The sequence below is a fragment of the Pithys albifrons genome, chromosome 13 (genome assembly GCF_047495875.1).
Source record: "Pithys albifrons albifrons isolate INPA30051 chromosome 13, PitAlb_v1, whole genome shotgun sequence".
Lineage (NCBI taxonomy): Eukaryota > Metazoa > Chordata > Aves > Passeriformes > Thamnophilidae > Pithys > Pithys albifrons.
The window spans coordinates 2894885-2917217 of NC_092470.1; the positions used below are offsets into that span (position 1 = coordinate 2894885).

Below are 22333 nucleotides of genomic sequence, written 5' to 3' on the forward strand. Positions count from 1 at the left end.
CCTACAGGTCTGTTTTACCTCTTACAGAATAAAGACATTATGCCTTAAATTTATTAGGCAGATGAGGAAAAAATGTCTTTCCTGAGTGTCCTTGATGAAGATCCAGGAGAATAATATTTAAAATGTCATTACTTATATAAAACAGCAATTTTGACAGTCCTGGCCAAAGATATAAAAAAGACATAAAAATTATGCAGAGGGTTTAGTTTCTTGAGGTATGTCAGGAAAAAAGCCTCCTTTGCAAGGTGGGGGTAGCCTTCAGTGAGGAGGTTTAATGACACAGAGTTTTGCTGTGTCACATAAGGGTACTTTCCTTGTTAATCATTATGTAGGTATGAGTTGCCTGGAGCTGTTTGGTGCTGTTCATCAGTACAACGTTCTACCTTGGTCTGCACTATTTCACACAGGTGTTGTGAGAGGGACTGTTGGGTTACTAGTGCCTCTAAACTGCAGTCCAGCCTTTTTCCATGGCCATTTCTGAAGGCTGTTGGTCTGCTCAGGTAATATCTGCTGACAAGACCAGTCCAGAGAGGGCAGGAAAGGGAGATGGCTGCACCTACAACCATGCAGGATGATGCACTGTGGCTTCATGGGGGTTGTTGTCTTGCAGAAGAGCAGGCACATGAGATCACACAACCCCTTTTTCATTAACTTCAACACCAAGCACAAGGTGGATACAGGCACTTAAATATTTTGGCTGAACCACTGCAAAGAATAATTTAAATCCTATTATCAAGGCTTACATTCATTGTAAAGATACAGGGCATCAGCTATAAAGCACCACTTTGCCATATCAAATTCTGTTTCTTCAGATAAGGCTAAAAGTTGAAAAAAAAAAGCAACAGAAAATTGCAGTTTTAAGAAAATCTGTAGTCTTTGTCTCAGTTCTCCCAAGGCCTGTGGTTTGTCAGCCTACAATCCATACTGCTGGGTACTGATTTTTGACAACCCCAAATCCCTCAGTCCCTGGTACCAGTTGAAATGGCCTTTAAATGGCCACATCAAACAGGTCCTTACATCACTTTGGCTTTTCTGTCTGATGCTGGATTGCAATGGGGGACCAAACCCCACAAATAGGCTGACTTTTCAGCTTAGGTGACTGCTGTGTGTGGTAGAATATTTATCTGCAATGGTTGCAGTGAGAAGAAAGCACCTCTAGGGCTCATGTAGCCTCATAGCCCAGTAACCAGGTTAACTGTCACTGCTCCTAACAGACCACAGCCCTTATGCTGACTTTGTAAGGCCTCAGGATTGCTTTGCCTAAACTTGCCTCAACCTGCCTCGAGTTTTCCCTTAGTTTGTTTAGCTGTGAAAGCAATTTTTCTAATGACTGGGACATTCAGGTGTATTTGTAGGATTTGAAGGCCAGTGATGAAAAACAAGATGTAAAGTTTGTAGCAAATATAAAAATGCCCAAAAGCAAGCAAAAAATAAAGAAGAAAAAAGGAACAACATCAACCTCATGCTGACCCTAGAAAGCACCTGGGATGCTGACAGTATTTCCTCACTGTCCCCACTGCAGCCACTGACTGGGAGACCCAGAGCAGATGTGAATGTAACAGCCAAAAAAGGGGTAGATAGTAGGGCAACTTTACCTCATTGAGTGCTTTTCTCCTGCAGTAATACAGTAGTATTCTTTTCTCTCCTCTCTTTTTATCTCTCCTCTCTTCTTATTAGATCTAGACTAATAATAATTCATATATTAGACTGTTAAAATTCATTACACTGACAATAATTTCCTGGCTTTCTATAAAAGGTGTGTCTCCTCTTTGCTCATAACAGCTTTTGGGTGTGATACTAGTTCAGAAGCAAATGTGGGACCTCAGAACCATGTCCAAGGTCTGCTGTCACTGTGAAAACTCACCTTCCCCACATCCAGGGCTTGGCACCAAACTGGCTCTGGGTCAGCGGGGTCACTGCCCAGAACATCCATAACAGGCACAGTCCTGCCAGTCTTGCAGAGCTGATAAACAATCCTGTTAACATCCCTGCTCATGCACCCCCCTCATGGTCCTGTTTTCTGACAAGGCCTTGCAGATACTTGTATTCTTTATGGTTTTATTTAGAAGGACAGATAAATATTTTGCCAAAGATGATAGTCAAGGCCAGAACCTTGGAAAGTATCCAAAGAAGCAGCATGGAGAAACCATAGTTGGAAGGTTTCAATGGCTACTTTAATGAATTAGTAAACAATATAGAAAAAGGACTTTCTTGGTTCTCAGGTGTCAAAATCCAGTGTGTAAACTGGAAAGGGTGACTCTGGACAGGAGAGGCTTGCAGGAGCAAAGTTAAGCTGGTCCCTGAATGATGCAGTGTAAAAAGGGCTAATTCCTGGAATCAGCTGGTGGGGTTATGCACCTGCCTTTGTGAATCCTGCAATTACTCACCGTGTTCAAAACATTTGCCTTGAGGGAAAGGCAAATGTCTGTATTGCAAGAGACTGTAAGGTGAACAAATTCAAATTACCTGAGTGGAATATCTCTATGCAGACATAGCCTTAGAGCACACACTCTCTCAGCCTGACCCAGGTCAAGCATGTGATAAATTGTGGCAGTGGAATTCACACTGACACTGCTGTGAAGTCACCCCATCCTCAGCAGTGCAGGGGACACATCTTCCTGAAAAGCAGAGTGAAACCTGCTCTTCAGAGGTGCAAATCCTCTGCCTGCACCCTTTCAGGCAGCAGTCAGGAAAGCTTGCAGGCAGACATGCTGGTCATTATTCTGCCTAGGGAGCTCCAAACCTACTGCTGGGCTTCCATACACAGACAAAGCCATATTTAAATCTTATTAAAATGATTGTATGTCTGAAATGACTCTGCAAAGCCAGTTTGGTTACTTCACATTCACTTCATGCTATACAAAAGCAAAGCAAATATTCAAACCTCTTAAAATCATCCCTGTATAGAGAATTTTATGGAAAATTACCAGCAAGTGATAAAGAAGAAACTTTTTTTAGAAAACATTTGGCCCATGTACTACAAGGAACAGACAAGTGAAGTGTTTGGATATTACAGTGAAAAAATTGTTATACTGAATTAATTTACCATATTTTTCATGTGTTTCTTTATAAATACTTTTACACAAAGGAAGTAAATAAATACAAAGGTAAAATGTTTCTCTTTGAAATCTACATGCTATAAGATCCATTTTCAAAAATTGGGTGGTCAAAAGCATGATTAACACACACTGGATAAAGACAATGTGACAAGAGGTATGCAACACCCTGTAGTCCCTTCCACAATGCACACCTTTGTGGTGATGAGTCCTTCTCTGGTGGATGTGCAGGCAAAGAATAAAAGGCATTGGCAAACTGGAGGCTATTTTAACCACATATACACAATGGCTGTGTAGTTGCACAGAATGGTAACACAGAAGTAAACATGGAAGTGAAACAATTCCAAATGTCATTCTGTTTTTACAAAAGGTCAAGTTCCCTAAAGTTGAAGGAAAGAGAAGCCCACGTGAAAAGAGAAAAGTCAACACTGTTCCAACAGCAGTGAAACCAGGAAACCTGCTGAGAAGACCAAGCCAGCAAAAATCCACAATAAGTGGTGACTGAACTTTCAGAAATGTCCACGCACTTTCCATGATCAATCAGTTTGGTAACAGTACTCCAGGGTGTAAGTATGGATGGAGTATGAAAATATAATACACACAATAAAAACCAGATGCCATCAATGCAAAGAGACTTCCATCAATCTCTGCATTTCAAAAGCCTGTAAGCAGCATTATCAAGGACACAGAGACCTGCATACTGTGGGGATGATGGTGAGAGGAAAAAGAAATTCTGTCTTTTCAGAATAGTGTAAGTCCTGATGGTTAATGAGTTAAGCATAAAGCTTTGACCTGTATTCTGTGAACAGGTCACATGCCTTTAACTCATTTTCTTCTTTGTCTGTTTAATGTTCAACATCCCCTGCAAAGAGACGTGCTGAATATTTGAGAAATCCAAATTCCTAAATGTTAACAGGGAGGAATGAGGCAAATAACATCAGGTTATTACAAAGAAACCTATGAAAACCCATTACTTAGAATGCCACTGTTACAACAAGTGTGCTGAGCAAATCTGTGTAAATGGATGTGGATTTCCAGTCAGTCATCAAGGGATAGAAAACACTTTTGCTGTAGACACTTTTCCCCCCCTTTGCTTTTAAAATTTACTCAAGAAAATGCATAGAATTTCTATTCTCATCTGGAAAATTTATCATTTGTTTAGACTGACTCCTAGAAACTGTTCCTTGTTCCTCATGTGTTGTCATAATGAAATTGCAAAATGAAAGTTGAATTTGTGACAGTAGATTTGCTTCAAGAGCAGACTGGCTACATTTTGATCTCACTTGAGATCAGAACACCTTTCCTGTTTTGTTTTGATTTGTTTTCCCTTGCAGGCATTTAAGAAAAGCCACATTCTTATTCTACATGGACTTCTATTGTAATCCTCATTTATACCAAACACTAATGCAAATCTTGGATTCTTATTATTAAAATCTCCATGTACTTCATATACTGAGAATCTCCCTAAACATTTTGAAAAAATGATCACTGTTTTTCAACAGTTTAAGGCTGTCAGCTTGCTTGGGGTGGGGACAGATGTGATCCTGAAAGCAAGATTATGCCACTAAAGTTCAAGGACAGGTAAGAACATGTCCACATGTGGCTTTCCAGGTCAGATTTCTCCAAACACAACTCTATTTTGCCACTCTGAGCTGTTGTAGTGGGTAAAACCTGCTATGTTGTGCCATCCTGAAGGGGAAGCTAAGCAGCATGCATGAAATCAGAAGGGAAAGAGGGGACTGCATAATTTTTCCTTGCCTCCAGCAATTTTGTTTGGATCTGAACAACACCATGGCCACAAGGAAACCAGCTGCATAAGGATAAAAACAAAGGCTGGTCAAAAAATTAGCTCAGTTTAAGAAATCTTCTGATAAAAAAGAAGAAAAGAACATTTTCTAAATTATTACATCATAATATTGTCCTTCCTCTAAGAGCTTTGATAAAGAGCTTGTCAGTAAATGAGCTTATGAGGGAGGCTGAAATGGAACAAAGACAGATCTGTATTGTCAGCATCTGTGAACTGCACCTACTTTTAATCTGCCCCTGACAGTACATCTCTTTTTCACCCAACCCAGTGAGCATTTATTTAAGACCAGAACATATACCTATTAAGTTTAAAAGAAAAGAAACAAATGTATTCAAAATTTTCCCTCATAAATTAATTTAAAAATCCATAATTTGTTCAATTAGCCATGCTGCTTTCTTGACTGTCACTAAACCAGGGGTCAGAAGCCACTTTAACATTCAGTTTCTGTGGATGCATTTTCTTGCCTAGTTTTCTGTTCTTCTGTTGCACTGTCAGATGGTGCCACCAAATTAGTCACACTGCTGGCATGGCCTGGTCTGTTTAATTTGTCCTTTCCAGACTTGGCTTTCCGAGAATGGCTGTGCAAGCTCTTGGAGCGCACTGATGGGAACCCAGGAGTCCTTTCTGGCTTTACAGACAGTAAATTCTCTTTCTCAGCCTTGCCTGTGGCAGGCATAGGGGTGTGAGAGGCACTCATACCTGCTTCTCCAGCATTGCTGTCATCGTCTGTGTCCACCTGTAGCTGCTTCTCCTCTGCTTGCCTTTCTGCTTCAGAGATAAGACCAGGGTACTCTGGAGGACGTTCTTGAGAAAGCTGCTGCTCCACTTCATATTTCCACTCTGTGGCCCACTGTTCAATCGTAGAAGGGCACACCTGATCCATAATGGTGCTATACTCTGTGGTCCAGTTGTTAACTCCTCCAACCAGCTTCCCCCCTTGTGCAAATATAAAGCTCCTGGACTTCATCATAGTGGTTTGACAAGCACTGAAAGTTTCAGGAGGAAAGTAGCGCATTGCTTTGGATTTTTCCAAGGGATAGGAGATGGTGGCTTCTAACTTGGTACGTTCTACTTTTAACTGAGTGTTCTGAAAATCTGGTCCTGCTACTGAGTGACTGTTTGTAACAGCATCCATCTGGTTTATACTTCGAGGAATCGTTCCATCACTACTGCTAATCCCCTGCTTTCCATCCCCCAAGCCATCTGAACCAGAACGGGGTCTGGAATCATTCTGTGCAATTTCTAATGTGGATTTGCTGTGATCTGCAGTGGTGACTGCATTAGCACTAGAGGTATGATGGGGACTGGTGTGGTGTTCTGGAACCAGCATCCTTGGGTCTGCTCCATCTTCTTTGGTGCCAATAGAGTGGGCTTTTCTCCGCAGTCCCATGGCTGGTGACATAGGGGTGGTGCTGTCCTCAAAGGTGAGCTCATCGCCGCTGATGTGGTACTTGTACATGCTGTAGCCATCGGAGCTGTTGACGCTGCTCTGCCTCAGCAGGTAGGCAGCGTCGCACTCGGAGGACGCCCGCGAGCGCGTGTGCGTCAGCTCCGCCTTGTCGATCCCTGCCAGCTTCTCCAGGGCAGTCACCATTCGCCCAGACAGCTCCTCCAGCTGAGACAGGCGAAGGTCAACTGTTTGCAGAGAAGCTTTCATAAAATGTTCCCTTTCATTCACTTCTTCGAGCCTCATAGACATGTTTTCCACTCTGTGGGGTATAAGAGAGGAAGCACAGAACAGAACCTGTGGAATGGTGCAGTAGCCCATTATAGGCCCCCAGCCACTGATTTCCTCCTAAGGCACAGCTTTGGGGGATGTATCATGCCTCATCCTTTTTTCCTATGTGTAGCATCAAAAGCATGTGCATTGTATAATTATCCAGGCTTTCCAAACACCACACTAGGGGGCTATTTGAACTTTGCCCTGCCAGGAGAGTGCAAGAGTTGTCAGCCTTAGGGACAATCCACTATTAACACTCCTGCATGTGCCACCCACCAGTCCACTATTAACACTCCTGCATGTGCCACCCACCAGTCCACTACTAACACTCCTGCATGTGCCACCCACCAGTCCACTATTAACACTCCTGCATGTGCCACCCACCAGTCCACTACTAACACCCCTGCATGTGCCACCCACCAGTCCACTACTAACACCCCTGCATGTGCCACCCACCAGTCCACTATTAACACTCCTGCATGTGCCACCCACCAGTCCACTACTAACACTCCTGCATGTGCCACCCACCAGTCCACTATTAACACTCCTGCATGTGCCACCCACCAGTCCACTATTAACACTCCTGCATGTGCCACCCACTAGCCCACTATTAACACTCCTGCATGTGCCACCCACCACATGCTCAGCTGTCCTTTCACTGGGAAGCTTCAATTAATTACATGAAAAGTACTTTCTAATGACATGCTCCCAGGGTGATTTAAAATAGCTCAAAGCACGTTGTAAAACAGGTTTTGTAGCTGCAGGAGAGAGAACATATGCTGGTGTTGATGGGACTGCTTTAGGTCTTGAAATGGTATCAGCTGAAGGGAGTGGGACTATGATCTAGTTCAATTAAAATAATACTTTGCCCCATTTTCCCTTATCATTTATATCATAATGAATATGATGGGAGTAGAAAAATGCATATAAAAGTAATTCATTCGAATGTGACTTAGAAATCATATACCAGTAAATCAAGTGTGGAAATTAAATTAACATCCTTTTGCTCTCACACACAAAAGATGACAAAGCATCTGGAGCAAGAAGCCATGAGAAATAAGCAAATCTGCTTTGTGGCCACAGACCATAGTGAATCAGTGAGGCTTACCAGCCCTGCTTTATTCTCTGCCACAATGCCTTGGATTTTGACAAATTGCCATGGATAAACAGTGTGATAGAAACTACCCAAGTACAGGGAAAAGCTTTAATTTACTTCTCTATTCTCAAATTTCACATAAAATAATGCAAGATGCTCAGGGCCTTTGTCAAGAGAAAGATATTTATGTGTTAAAGAATCGTATGGCTCACAGAGCTATTTCAAAAGAAATGTTAAAAGGAAGATATATATAAATAGATACAGGTGTATATAGATATATAGAGAAATATATATACGGAGTCCTTATCATCAGAATACCATAAAGTAGGTTAAGGTGAAAGAGGGTTTAAACTGTGTATAATTTTTATTTCAGGGAGAATTTTTCACCATTTCAAGGAAGTGACAAAAGACCCCATCTCTTGGCTGACTTACATCTACTGCAAGAAGAGGCAGAGCCTTTGGGAACAGCCCTGCCAAGTGACCTGGTAAAAAAGCCCTGCTGCCCCTCTCACCGTGTGCTTCCACAGCAATATGCAAACATCACCCAGTCCTCAGAAAAGCTTCATGATTTACATGAGAATATTCCCTGTCTTTTAAATGGGGAAGTTCATGCTAAATGCCTTGTTCAAAGCTTCCAAGAGAATTTCTGGCAGAGATTAAAAATTCAGCAATTGTGGGTGCCAGACCTCATAGATCCAAGGGAAGGACCTTTTGTCATTCATCTCCAACCTGTTTCTCAGGTTTGGATGAACTGCTGGAAACTCAACAAGTAGCAGTTTACTCAAAAGGATAGAAAGCATGACTGTGATTCTCAGATAGGTGAGAGGTAAAAAATTGTTCTTGTACCAAAGTTACTCAAAGCAGCAGATTCAGTGACACACCAGCAGGAACAACAAAGCCCTTGCTCTTGTGAGAGGTGCACCTGCTGGGTAGTTACTGGGGAGTCAGATCAGCTTCTGAGCTGGTGGTGGCTTTCTTCAAGATCTAAATCTCTTGTATTTTAACTCAATTGTGGTTATAAAGAAGACACCAAAAAGCAAATACTGTTCCAGAAAACCAGTGTGGACTTTCCCCTTATGACAGGTACCTTTCAGAGGTAACTCTGATGCGTTCATCATTGGATGATTGCTGCTCATCCTCTTTTTCCTGGAAGTATTCTTCTACACACTCCTCTTCAAACTCATACAGTTTTTTTAGCTCTTCATCATTCAGAAATAACTCTGTGCAAAAGAGAAGAACAAAATAGGAGTTTTCTTCTTCTGAACTTCTGGCAGTGAATTGAAACCCAGTTTGGCAGTTTATTTTGGACATGGGCATATTGCAGATTCTACTCCTGCACTAAAGGAACAGAGGATTTTTTAAAGAGGGAATGAGCACATAGCCAAAGATGGGCACAGCTGTGAAGGCAATGGAATGCATTATCATCTCCTGTGACCATCCACTGTTCTCTATGACTTTTGCACTTTTTAACAGCAGTGCTGTGCATTGAACAACCTGAGCAGCCTTTACAAGACAGAGACTAAGGCAAGCTCTGACAGTTTGACTGTTCCTGCATTCAAATACTGTTCTTAAAAGGTGCCAGTTGTAGGCAACAGATAAACTAACAGATTGTTCACAGATATTCTTTGGATAAGATGTTCAGAAATTTATAATCATGTAAGAAATATCCAAGGGGAATATAAGCTCTTGGGAACATTTCATCCTTTATTTGGATTTGTCTCTTTGCACTTGGAAGGAGTGTTATATGTAATTTTTTCCTTTTTCTTTCTCCTATTGTGCAAAAATATTTCCTAAGAAATGTAGAAATAGAAGGATAATTGTGAACATGTGATTATTTCCATGAGGCATATAATGAAAATAATAATTAACAGTGATAGGGTATGTTAGAAGTATCCTCACAGTTCCCCTCAGAAATGCAGATAAATTTCTAAATGATAGTGAGGATATTCTTAGTCACAGGTTGCTCACAATCACAGAGCTGACAGTACAGGTGACATTTGAAGCTGTGATCCTTTCTCAAATTCCTATTTGCCCCTCCCAACATAAGGACTTTGTTAGAATTTGGTAACCCACTGGACTAAGTGGACATCTCACTGTTTTAAGAAACTGTTAAAGAAAATCTTCATTAGCATCATAAAATTGCACATTCTCAGATGCCCAAGAGCTGTTAACTTGATACAAATCTTGGCCCAGACTGTCTTCTGCAACTACACTTGATTATCAGCAAGAACAAAATAGTTCAGCCTTTAAAAGCTGGTGCTTTCTGCTGAGATGGTGCAAAGGGCTCCATGTAGAGAGGATTTCTCACATACTCAGCCCCCTGTCCCGCTCATCCTGGTCTCCATCCCCCTTCCTGCAGCGACAGCAGATTCTCTTGATGATGATGTAGATGTGGCTGAAGATGATCATGGGTGGGGGGAGGACAGGCCTGTCATGGAAGGTCATGATCAGCTGGTACCGCTGGAACTTCCACACTTGGTTGGATATGGATTTGACCTCAAAGAAGGTATTGCTGAAAGGAAACACAGGAACAGTTGCTGTTAGGTCCCTCACTTTCCTTATCATTGAGCAAGTACTATGTTGAAAAAAGCCACATGGAGCCACATCCCTTGCTTGGTTCAGCTCTTTATTGGTGCTCCTGAACTGACAATTGCCTTGAACTCTTGATTTCACTACTCCTTCCAAGGGCAGCAAACAGAAGGTGCTCTGCATCCCTTATGGACCACCCACAACAGTCCTCCTCTTAGACCCTTTGCTCCTGCTGTATAAATCCTTCACGTGGCAGTGACAAGAAACTTGCACAAATTACACATCACATAATTGGTGTTTCAGGGCTTGGTTGTGAACTATTTCTTTTAACACATGCCAGGAGTTGATGCTGCACAAAGTATTAAATCCCTGCAAAGTATTTTGTATGCCAAACTCAGAAGCTTCACATAATTTGCCTTTAATATGCTAATCAGCTTGACCTACATAGAAGACTTTTCAAGTTTCACAAAATGTCCTAAATTCAAACTTCATTCACTCAAACTTCTGACTTGAAAACACGGTGCATATTCTTGTAAAGGAATTTATTCTTGGAAGCCTCATCACTTTTACAGCAAAATAAGGTGTGTTATAAAAATATTTTATTTTGAAATTTAGTGGATATGAAGGAGTATGAATGATGGTATTCAATCCAGAGATAACAATAGTCACAGTTATGAAATACCAACTAAGAGAAAACAGACTTGATATTCTGTCTTAAAAAAGCCTTTTCAAGCTATTTTAAAGTATGCTTAGAGACCTCACTCCACTTGTATGGTGCTGATGATATTCACACTTCCTTTTTTTATATTTTCCATCCACCTCTTTTCTAACTTTATATGCTTTAGAATATCTCCATTCATAAACCCAGTCAAAACATCTCTTTGAAACCAAAGAATTCCTGCGTACACAGAGCTTTTGCCTTCTTTAGGTTAGGTACACATAAGATTAGTTCCCAATGATAAATAACAACCTGCCTTCCTTCTATGTCTCCTTTCCAGCAGGAATTCCCCAGCTAGATCCCAGCCCCTTGCAGCCATACTGGGATGGCAGGAGTTAACAGCATGACCTACTTCCCAGACTGCTGATTCCTTGGTCCTTCAGCCAATAATAGCTCCCATTGTAAGATTCTTCCCTTCTCCCCAGCTATGTGACTGGCATTTCAGTGCTTTGAAATTCATGACCTTTTAAGCTACATACATCAAATGAAAGACAGGCTTTGTGGGCTGCACATTTCTGGGCACACGATGCTGGTTTGGTGTTTGTGACACCAGCTACCTATGCCAAGCAAAAATGGATCCCCTGCTTGTCTCAGGTGGTGTGTTCAGAAAGGAATACCAGCAAGGAGTTACTCTTTTTTTTTTTTTCTTAAATCCCTAGATCATGAGAGGAAAAGCATGCAGTGTAACTGTAGGTAGGAAGAACAAGCAGCAGAAATTTATTTAGTTTACTCCAGAGAAGTCTAAATTTAGGTATGTACTGGGTGCACACTGCTTGGCTGCACACCTTGGCAACAGGTAGCCAACCTTCTCGCTGGTTCAAGGCAATAGAGACTCTTCTTTTGGGTCTTATAAGAACTAAACAAGAATAAAAAAGGGAAAAAGCCAGATGGTGTAGTGGGAATGCCTCCTGCTTCTGATGCTCAGCTGTTTGCTCTGCTGTTCTGTTGCAGGGTCAGCAGCCAGTGGCTCCATGGGCTCTATCCTGTTTGTAGCAGGTTTCATGGATTCTGTTTCTAGAGCAATCTTGAGGCCTGTCTCTATCCATTAAAAGGCAATTGGCAGTAGGCAGATTCTCTTCTATAAATTACTGCAATGGCTGGAAAACTCAGAGGCCTTTCCTGCCCTCCTCTCCAGTGTGCACACACTCCTGCCAGTTTTGCCAGTCACACCCAGAGCTGTCAGATCCTGAAATGCACCCCCTTGCAAAATCAGGGGGTGGGTTCTCAAGGAAATTCCATCTCCACAACAAGAAAAAGACCCATGATCCTTTACATACTTGAAGACAGCAATGAGCAGGTTGACCAGCAGGATGTTTGCCACCAGCAGGTAGCAGGCCATGATGGCAGGGGTGAGCCAGGCCCCTGGGATGCACGGAGGGAGGCGCTTGCCATCGTCGTCATAAAGGTTGTCCCCGCAAGGAGCTGAAGGGAAAACAGAAAAGGTATTGGTCACAAATTGCCTGATACTTAAACCCACTATTCATTTATTTAATGATGACACATGCATAAAACTTGCCAAATTTTGTCAGTTGATTTCCAGTAGCAAGTGTGTGTAATTTCTACCTCAAATTCTGCTCCTAACTACAGCATAGAAAAACAATTTCCCATATTACTGAACAGAGAGGCAGCTTCAAGTTTGCTACACTGGGTGGCTTTCTCTTCAAATTCATATGGATTTTCTTTTTCTCATAGTAATAGTCTAGGACAAGATCTTCATGTCTATACATACTTATTAATAGTGGGATTAAAAAGAAGTTCCTCAACCAAGCTTGTGTGCACACCTTGCTGAAGTTACAAAAGGACTGATTTAGTGGTCCCAGATTGCTGAGCATATTTTACTGGGGACCTGAGTGTATGAAAGAGGCCTTTAGTGACACCCCTTATGCCCACCTGGCTCTCCCCAAGCTGTGTCAGCTGTGCCAGGAGGGACCTTGGACCTGGCAGTGCCCTGGATGGACCCTCTGCCTCTGGCCCTGTCCCTTTGTGCCCCTCACTGACTCCCCAGACAGATCCTGGGCTATTCCTTCACCTGTCTGGGGCTGTTCATGTTACCAGGAGGTGAATGTTACAAACAAATAAAATTATAAAATGAAAATTAATATAGTAACAGCAAAGCAGACTAGTGAGAATGAGACAAAACCTGAGAATATTGATCAAACCAGTGTAAAATAATTGTCTGAAGTAATTCTGAGAACACATAGGTTGTCTTGGAGTTGGGTAAATGCAGCAAGTTTGTTCTGTCTTTACATGGCAAATACAAGGCTGGCTTTTGGAACCATTCAGTAGCAGTAAGGTGTTTATCAAGCATGTTCTTTAGCTGAAATCTTAGCAAATACCAAGCCTAACACTGAGTCCATTACAGATTTAGTTCATGTGAAAAACCCCAGTATTTTAAATCATTTTGCAAAAAACCTCAATGCTTTAACCTCACCTGAAAAATACTTTCAATTTTCTTGAAAACAGACTAATCTTATTTTCTGTGGACTAAAAGAGTTATTGAGACTATTATTAATAAAATTTATTTTACTTGCTTTTCAAACATCAGACCTGTTTTTTCCTGGTTTTCCTAAGAAAAGTATACCAGGAAAGTTAAGTGAATCACAATTTTATTCAAATGGACTAATGAAAGTACTGCCAAGACCCCAGTAACATTTGCAGCTGGGTAATCAAAGGGAAGTAGTCAGACAATACCCCTTATACATCAGATTTAAAAACCCTGAGTATTTCACTGCTGGTGTACTAGAGACAAGTCTTAGCAACCACTTAAACTCAATTAAAACTTCTGATCTGTATTTGGTATTAAAATAATTTTCCTCTGCTTATTTTCAAAAGAAAATATTACAGTAGAAAAACAGATTCACACCTGAATATTGGATGAATGGTATAATTAAAATATGAATAACCAGTAAAAAAAAAAGATAAATGAACATCTTCAGCTGAATGAGATAATCAGCTCTCCACAGACACTTACGATTAATTTCCATGGCATAGACTGAAGAGCATTCCAAGGAAGGAAAGAGAAAAGGAGGCAGAGAGAAAGAAAACAGAATAATAAAGAAACAACCCAAAAAGAGGATTGAAAATACAGTTCTGCTGCCAAGAAAAGATAAGCAACTCAAATGTCAGAACAGTAGAGGCATGTGCTTAGAAACAATGTCTTTGTTAAAAATGCATTGCATTCTGCAACTTCCTTTTCATGCTGTTTTCCCCAAATGTTACATATGGCACTGAATTAGTGACAGAAATAAAATATCACGAAATGCTTCTGGCAGATGATCATTTCAATAGCCATGATATTTCAGGCAAGTAAACAAAACTGGCAGTCACCACGAACACCAAACAACTGAAAATTGTCACACAAATATCATTCTTTTAGCTATTATGGAAACATTTCCTCCCTTTTCTCTCTCTCTCTCTCTCTTTTTTCTTTTTTAGTTTTGTTCTTCTGAAAGAACCACCGTGGCTTTGAGTCTGTCAGATGTTTCTTTTGAGTATCCATGTTTCCATTAATAGCCATGATATTGCACACTGTACTAACACCAGTAAAGCCCATTTTGATTACCAGTATGCAAAGCAATTCCTGAGATAAATCACACTATTGTGTGTAAAAATCACACTATGCTTGTAAGATAAATCACACTCTTGCAAGAAACTCAGCCAGGTTGCTCTGTTGTGTAGGAATATGATGCTGTTGAGATGCCACTAACTTCTTGCTCATGGACATCTGAACAGATTGAGCCACAAAAGGGCATCCTGGGATTCATCAGGAAGAGTTACCAGCAAGTTAACAGAGGTTATTATTCCATTCTCCTCTACTCAGCGCTGGTGAAACCACACCTGGACTTGTGGACTCTGGGCTCCCCCCTAGATATCAGACATGGACCTGCAGGAAGGACTCCAGTAATGGGCCACAGAGATCATTGAGGTGATGGGACTGTCTGATAAATGAGACAAGACAGAGACCTGGGATAATTTATTCTGGAGAAGGGTTAAGGAGACCTTACCAATGTTATAAATACCTGATGGTGTGTGGGAGACAAGAAGACAGGGACAGACTCTTCTGAAAGGAAAAGGAGCAGTGGGCCAAGATAGAAATAGGGGAAATTGCATTTAAATTAGGTTGTCCAGAGAGGCTGCACAGCCTTCATCCTTCAAGGTATTATAAACATGACTGGACAGTCCCTGAGCAACCTGTTCTGATTTACCCTGTTCTGAGCAGAAAAGCTCAGCTGGATGATCTCCAAAGGTGCCTTTCAACTTGAGCAAATTGTGTGACCTCTGATCTTCACATTCAGGTGGCAACCTGTCCTCAGTGAAGCTACTGACAAAATCCAACTACCTTCTTTCTGATGGAAAATTTGATGCAATACTTTTTCCATAAATGGTTTACACCCCTGAGCCTTGGCAAAACAACCCATTAGCACTTAACTCAGAGTCACATTAGACTGCCCATAGCAATCTCTCCCCAGTGACTTCTGAGGCTGCTTTTGTGGTGTGTTCACAGAGAACCATGGAAAGACCAGTGGAAAACTCTTATTGAAAGCAAAAATATCTTCAGGGTTCAGTCCATAGACTTCTACACATAAAAAATTTACAGAACAAAAGGAATGCAATCTAGTTGTACTGGTAGAACACCTTGCATAGCCACAATAGACCCCCTGTGAGCCAAGATTAGCTCAGGTTCTCTCATGTGCACCAAAACTGCAGCATCAGATAGTAAATGACCTTTCAGTTCATCAAGTAATTTACTGTACCATAAGTTACATTAATGAGACAAGAATTCACTAGGGAAACAAAGATTATATGAATGTTGCAACAGTGTGCCCTGTTCAGAAACAGACTAATGACATTTTATTCCTTTCTAAGCAATTAAAGTGCACTTTAATGACATTTGGTTTAAAGCTTCTCTTGATGATAGATCTTTCTGGTTTTCCAACTCAGACCTCCATGTTCATCAGCCTTCCCCTTCCCTACCTGTCAGCATGTGCAGGTGGCTGCAATAACATCCACAAAGCTGCAACAGCAGCTTGGATCATTTCAGCTCCAGTGCAAACTGCAGGATCCACACTAGAGGAGGCCAGCTGCACACTGACTGTCACACACATTTCAGATATTAACACAAAATTAGCACTGACAGGACAGTTTCCCTATCCTTTAAAATGCTGGCAGTTATTTTTTTAAACTATGCAGTTTTTTAATAAGAAAGGCTATTTCCAGGCCCAAAGCCAATCAAACAGAGTTTTGTTTTCCCACAAGTGTAGAAAAGAAGAATGTTTCTGATTCATGAAATGGAAGCATTTCTGAAAGCAGACAGATGCATGAATGGGAGTAAAATGTATGAGCTCATTGCCTGTGCTGTGAGTTAGAGATTAAAGGATATGTGTATTTTAACCTCCTGTGCAAGGTATTTCTTTTTCTCTTCTTCTGTTGGAACTATTAGTAAAACTTTGGTTCAAAAGAACATTTCAAATGATCTCTGTTGATTGCTGCAAATAAAGAGAACACTTAACAGTGTTATACTCTTGGACAGGAGAATATTCCAGACTACGTCACTTACAGTGTTAATTGAATTTGAATATAAACTGAGGCCAGACATGCAGGTGGGGAACAGAACACTGTTCAGTCTTGGGTCTGTCACAAGAAAACAACAACCACAGAATCATACGGAGAAAACACTACTTCCAAATTAAAAAAAACCCTTTAATTTGGATCTGATCATCTGCCTGAGAAACAGGAAACAGACTCTTACTATGAATTCTACTCTTACGGTCTATCTGGTCTGCGAACACCTCTCCGTAGATCATCCAGTAGGGCATGTAGAAGATGTTCCGTGCCAGCCTCCAGGAGGGCTCCTCATCCGGGTGCAGGATGGCCTGGCGAGCCACCCCGAAGCTCATCAGAACCACCAGCATGATGACCACGAAGTACAGCATGTCAATCATCTGCATGGAGAGAGCACAGGAGGCTCTTACCGTGCCCAGGGGGAGCAGCAGTGCCAGCAGGTCTGTCTGCCAGCACACATTGCACAGGGACACACCAACAGAATCTTCCTGATGTTATTCTTTGACTTTCTACTGCTTGTGAATTCAGCATACATAAAAATGCAGAACCCCCTCAGGTATTTAAAGGAATACTAGATTATATTTAAAAATACTTAAAATGCTAAACTCTTTGCTATGCCTACTCTTCTTTGCATCAAGTTTGGGGGGGGTGACAGTGAGTCTGTGGATCCTCTAAAGTCTGAGGGAATTGATCTTGAAGAGTTCAAGGTGTATCCTTGAAAGAAAAGCAGTTTGGAGTGCACCCTTAAGGAAGAATAAGTCACCTGAAGAATGTTACAGACCTTGCAGGCAGTAGAATGCTTCCATATATGCTTAGAGAACTGAATAGCCAATTATGTGATGACACGCTGTATACAAGAGTAGATAAATAGTGAAGCTGTAACTAAAAATAAAGCTCTTTTTTCTAAGCTCCAAGCTCTTTGTTCTAAGTTCAAAACCTTCTGTTCCTGCTGCTGCCTGAACCTGCCTAGACCTCTCCTGACTGCCATAACTAACTAACCCACCCCCTTACCCCAACAGAAGTGCACTGTGCTGTGCTCTCAGCACAGACCTCATCCATGGCTGCACAGCAATGGTTACAGCACCTCTTTATCATCTCCTGCCCACAAGTGATGGCTTTGTGGATGATCCTGGTGTATCTGCAACCTGTTACTGCAGGAGTTATGACATCCTGTGTGTGTGTGTGTGCAATTCACATAGCAAACTTTCCTGGACTTTATTCAGTGTCCTACTCCATGGAAAACCCCTTTCTAAATCAGAATGGAATTCAGTTTCTTTGGAAGTTCTGAAAGACGTAATTTATAGCAATTGAGGCACTCACCATCTTTCCAATCATCATGACGTAAGGTCCCAGGTATTTGTTCACACCAAAGATATCCAGGACTCTAATGTACCAGAAAATGATGTCTACACAGTAGATCACTCTCCCATAACCCATGTAAGGCTGGCTCTGCAGGCGAAGAATTGCTCCTATCATGAACACTGAAATAGCCACCAGGTCAGTAATATTCCAGTATTCCTGAAGCCAGACTTTGACTTTTTGGCTCAGCTTGCCAGGCTCTGACATCAGAATCTGAAACAAAAAAACAATTGAACAAAAAAACTCCATAAAAACATTTAACAAAGGAATCATTAGGATAAACTCCAACTTAGATTTTTGAAGTAACATTCATGAGGAAAGAGCAATCTTGTCATGTTCAACAGGTGTCTGAGACCCCCTCCATTGTCACAAAGATTTGTTTCAAGTAAGAATATGTTTAGTTACTGGCAGGAAAAATTTCCTTTTCATAGAATCATGAAATGGTTTCTGGTGGAAGACACATACAAAGAAGATCCAGTCCCTGCCATGGACAGGGACACCTTCCACTAGCCCAGGTTGCTCCAAGTCCCATCCAACCTGGCCTGGGACACTTCTAGAGTTGGGGCAGCCACAGCTTCTCTGGGCAAAAAATATAAAAAATTTCTTCTGTATGTCCAATTGAAACCTACTTTCTTTCAGTTCAAAACTGCTGCCCCTGTCCTGTCACTTCAGGCCTTTGGAAACTGTCTCACTCTGTTTTTCTTGTAAGTCCCCCTGAGCCAGTTTTCACAGCAGAGCCATTTCAGCTCTTTGATATTTTTCCTGGCCCTCCCTGGAATTCCCTTTTCAACTTTGTTTCTATTTTGTCTTTACTAGGCCTTTCTTTTCCTGTAGGTTTTAATCAATAACACCCAAACCAGAAGATCTGGCTGACTGTCTTGGCATCCATATTCATCTCTGAAGAGAGTTAATATGAGACATGGGAATTGTGAATCGGGGAAGGACAGGCCATGTGCAAACCACAGCACAGCATGTGAATACTGTGGAAGTTTTTATGCTTTCTTCACCCAGAAACAAGGAGGTGAGTAGGGAGTGCTGGCCAATCGCCCCAAACACCTCTGCTGCAGCTCCCATCAGGGATCCCATGGTAATAACTGACAGCACCTGCTCAGATTTCCATCGTGGGTCACAGCCCTGCCCTTGCTCAGAGACACACAGAGGGCAGTGACAACATTGCTTTTCAAAGCTCAACACAGGCCATTTCTACCTGAGCTTTGTGCCCAGAAAGAGGAGGGTTTAATGCATGGAAATGGGTTAGAGATGGGTTAAAACTCTCTCCAGTGATGGGGCAATTTTGGACTGTGAAGATGAAAATCTTCTCTCTCATGTTTGGCTTCTCAAGCCTGTGCACAAGTCCATGCCATTGGAACCTCTAAGAGCAAACTTCCCTTAAAGGATTATGAGATGTTGGTGTGGTCAGACTTTACCTCTCTTACTTTCTCCAAAGCCAAGGTCACAATGTAGGAGATGACAATCCATTCCTGGACTGATGGCCACCGTTCCATCCGCACCAAGATGATATAATTGAATAACATCAAGTAACCAAGGTATGATATCTACCAAAAAAAAAAAAAGCCACACCAAAAATCCTTTATGGAATTTAGGTGACAGATCTCAGGATCCTCCCACACTTAGACAGTATTCAAAGCCCCCTTTGTTAATTTCCCTACTAATTTTGCTAATTGTGACATTCATACATGTATGAACTCGTATGTTGTGTCTGAGTGTGAAATATTCAGCTGCTGAAGACTCTTCCTTGCTGAAGAAGAAATATTTTCTTGGTGAAGGAAGCACTGGCTGCAATGCCCCTGCCTGCACAGGGGCCTCCAGCAGCCAAAGGGCTCACAGATGCTGTGGAACTCATGATCCACACAGCTGAATTATCTCATTTGTTGAAAGCAGCAAAACAGCAATTCAAAAGCCTCTAAATCAGGCCCTTTGTGCCTGGGCTTTTTTAGTCTACAAAAATGTAATTTCTCTACACTGTGAAAACATGCTGAATACTTTTCTCTGAAATTAAATAGTACTTTTTCTTTTAAATTATTAATATAGGCAGCAGAAAGGGATCACTAGAGTGTTTTATGATTACAATGTGCTAAAACTAAACCCCTGCATATTATTATGACCTACAAGCTATCCAGCATCCTAACTCTGAATAAAAAGGAAACCAGTATCCTTTTTACAGGATTTGGTTGCCATAAAATTTATGAGCAGTAGCATGAATACATTTTCTATTCATTAGCACCAGAAAACTCTTGATGCACTAAAGACAAAATTAGATTTTTGTCAAAAGGAGTATTTTCATTTAGATTGGGTTTAATTATTTAAATAAAAATACCTAGTAAGTCTTAGAAGACTGATTTGTGCTTCCACCTAGGCTGTACTCATGTGAGCAGCAGTGCAAATACAAGCACCCCTTGGGTCTAAAGTGTATTTCAGTGCAGAGCAGGAGCAGGACCTTTAGAAAACAAGAGAATCCAGCCTAGTTTGGGTTGAGTGACTGGATTTGGAGCTTGCACTGAGGTTGGGGTGTGATTAGTCAGACAGAGCCTCCTTCAAAGCATGTAGGAGCTTTAGAGACTGACAGCATGAGTCAGTTACTCATTCCATTTCATTGTTCAATGCATTTTTCTCTGTGGAAAGGGAGTGCTCTTCTCATCAGATTCCATGAAAGTCAGTACTATATTTATTTATTTATTGATTATTATTTTTACACTGGAATCCTTTCAGTTTTGTGTGAGAAAAATGATCACTATTAATTTAATCATCATGACTTACTGTGTAGAACCAGAATTTGACAATAGGTGCATTATAGAACTCATAGATCTTTGTTCCAATTGGAAGGCTCTTTTGTTTTTTCTTTCCATTCTCTTCATCACCTTTTCGGGAACCTGTATCTGCATTTGCATCCTGGAAAACCAGAGTTGTCAGATTTCATCAATATACAGCTGTAAAAATAGTACCTTTTCCTCAACTGCAGCCCCAGCCAACTGGTAACTATGCAGTGATTCCTCTGAGCAACAGACCTCTTCAAAAATAGCAATTCTGTGAATCTGTGGAGCTACACAGACCATTCACATGCCCTAAGAATCCAGACTATACACTCCCAAAACTCTTCACTGATTTTACCCCACAGATGCAGCTGAGTTTTACCTGAGTGACCTGTACCATAATCAGAAAAGTTAGAACACTGAGCACTCTTGAGATATTACATCTATTAATACTCTCCCTTACTGACCGTATTTTCCTCCTCCTTCTCTTTGCCTTCCTCGTTTTCTCTTGATGTCTGGTAGGAATAATCATCATAACTCCGATACTCCAGGAAAAGGATGGTGGGAGGGAAGAGAATCCCCATTATAACCTGTAAACAGGAAAGAATCCAACTCAATATTCATTTACATTATAGATTTCATACCAAGACAAGCCCCATAAACATAATTTTCTTTTGTACAGTATTCAAGATACTGTGGTATCCTCAAACCTACAAAAATGAGTAAGTAGTACATACGAAGCACTGGCAACAAGGTATGGTATGAAAATATGGCACCCTGAAAAGCCTCCCATCTCCACAAATACTCTGCAATTAAGAAACTGAGCTCCAAAATTAGTGTTGTACAAAGAGACATGGAATAGCACTGGGGGAATTCTCTTACTGTGAGAGATTGCTTAGGGACAGAAGCACAAGTCTAAGTACATAAATGGAGCAGAGGAAAGAATGCAGCTGATGAAACCAGAACATCAGGAGGTCCATTAATTCTTTGGAGAAAGGAAAGGAAAATAATAAACAGACTTGGAAAGCACCCTGGTGCAATCTGAAAGGCAGGACACTTATCTGAAGATTTTAAACAGGTTTAAGAGGGAGACATGGGAAGGTGGAAACAAATTGAGGATGACAGACAGTGCAATGTGTGTGTGAGCAAACTTGGGAGTATCAGCTGCAAAGACAGACATGGTGCTTCATCAGCAATGAGGGATTTAAGGAAATAAGGAAACGAGACTGAAGGCAGCACCAACAGGGTGGGTGTCCATGTGGGTGACAGCAACTGCACAACACAACAAAGGAAGGATTATGGTCACATGAAGACAAACACAGCCAAACACTGCTCTGCTTCCTTAGCACTGAGTCACTGATGCTTCTCTTCTGTGTCACCCCCCTCACATCACTCCTGTTATTGCAACTCCAACAATTGGGCAATATTAAAATCAGTAGGAGAGACTGCATCAGCAAATCAGAGGAGAGTGAAATAAAAATCACAGTCTCACACAATGCAATTGCCCAGATTTCACTCCTTTCAACACTGAGTTGACTCTGTGTCTTCTGGTACAATGTGAAGCAATATAAGAAGCATGTGCCCACATCTGGTTTGTTTTATCTCTGTTCCCATTGCAGGGACCCCTCATGGAGATCTTTTTGTTTGCATCCAACTAATTTTTCAACAAATTAGTATGTTGTCTATTAACAGATCTCATGTTTTATTTAAAGCCA

General features: G+C 41.3%; 1 protein-coding gene across 3 annotated transcripts in view; it reads right to left on the minus strand.

The window, feature by feature from the left end:
• Window positions 1-2166: 2166 nt before the first annotated feature.
• The window catches only part of TRPM1 (transient receptor potential cation channel subfamily M member 1), a 95581-nt gene continuing 75414 nt past the window's right edge, over window positions 2167-22333 (minus strand). For 2 of the 3 annotated variants that reach the window (XM_071568024.1, XM_071568022.1), the window contains 9 exons: window positions 21086-21208; window positions 20626-20757; window positions 19275-19403; window positions 17809-18060; window positions 16676-16868; window positions 12204-12348; window positions 9992-10191; window positions 8767-8899; window positions 2167-6572 (listed from right to left, as the gene is read on the minus strand). In XM_071568024.1, coding sequence (XP_071424125.1) covers window positions 5294-6572; window positions 8767-8899; window positions 9992-10191; window positions 12204-12348; window positions 16676-16868; window positions 17809-18060; window positions 19275-19403; window positions 20626-20757; window positions 21086-21208 — 2586 coding nt within the window. In that variant the 3' untranslated portion in view covers window positions 2167-5293. The remainder of the gene's footprint in view (window positions 6573-8766; window positions 8900-9991; window positions 10192-12203; window positions 12349-16675; window positions 16869-17808; window positions 18061-19274; window positions 19404-20625; window positions 20758-21085; window positions 21209-22333) is intronic. The other variant, XM_071568023.1, reaches the window with a different exon arrangement.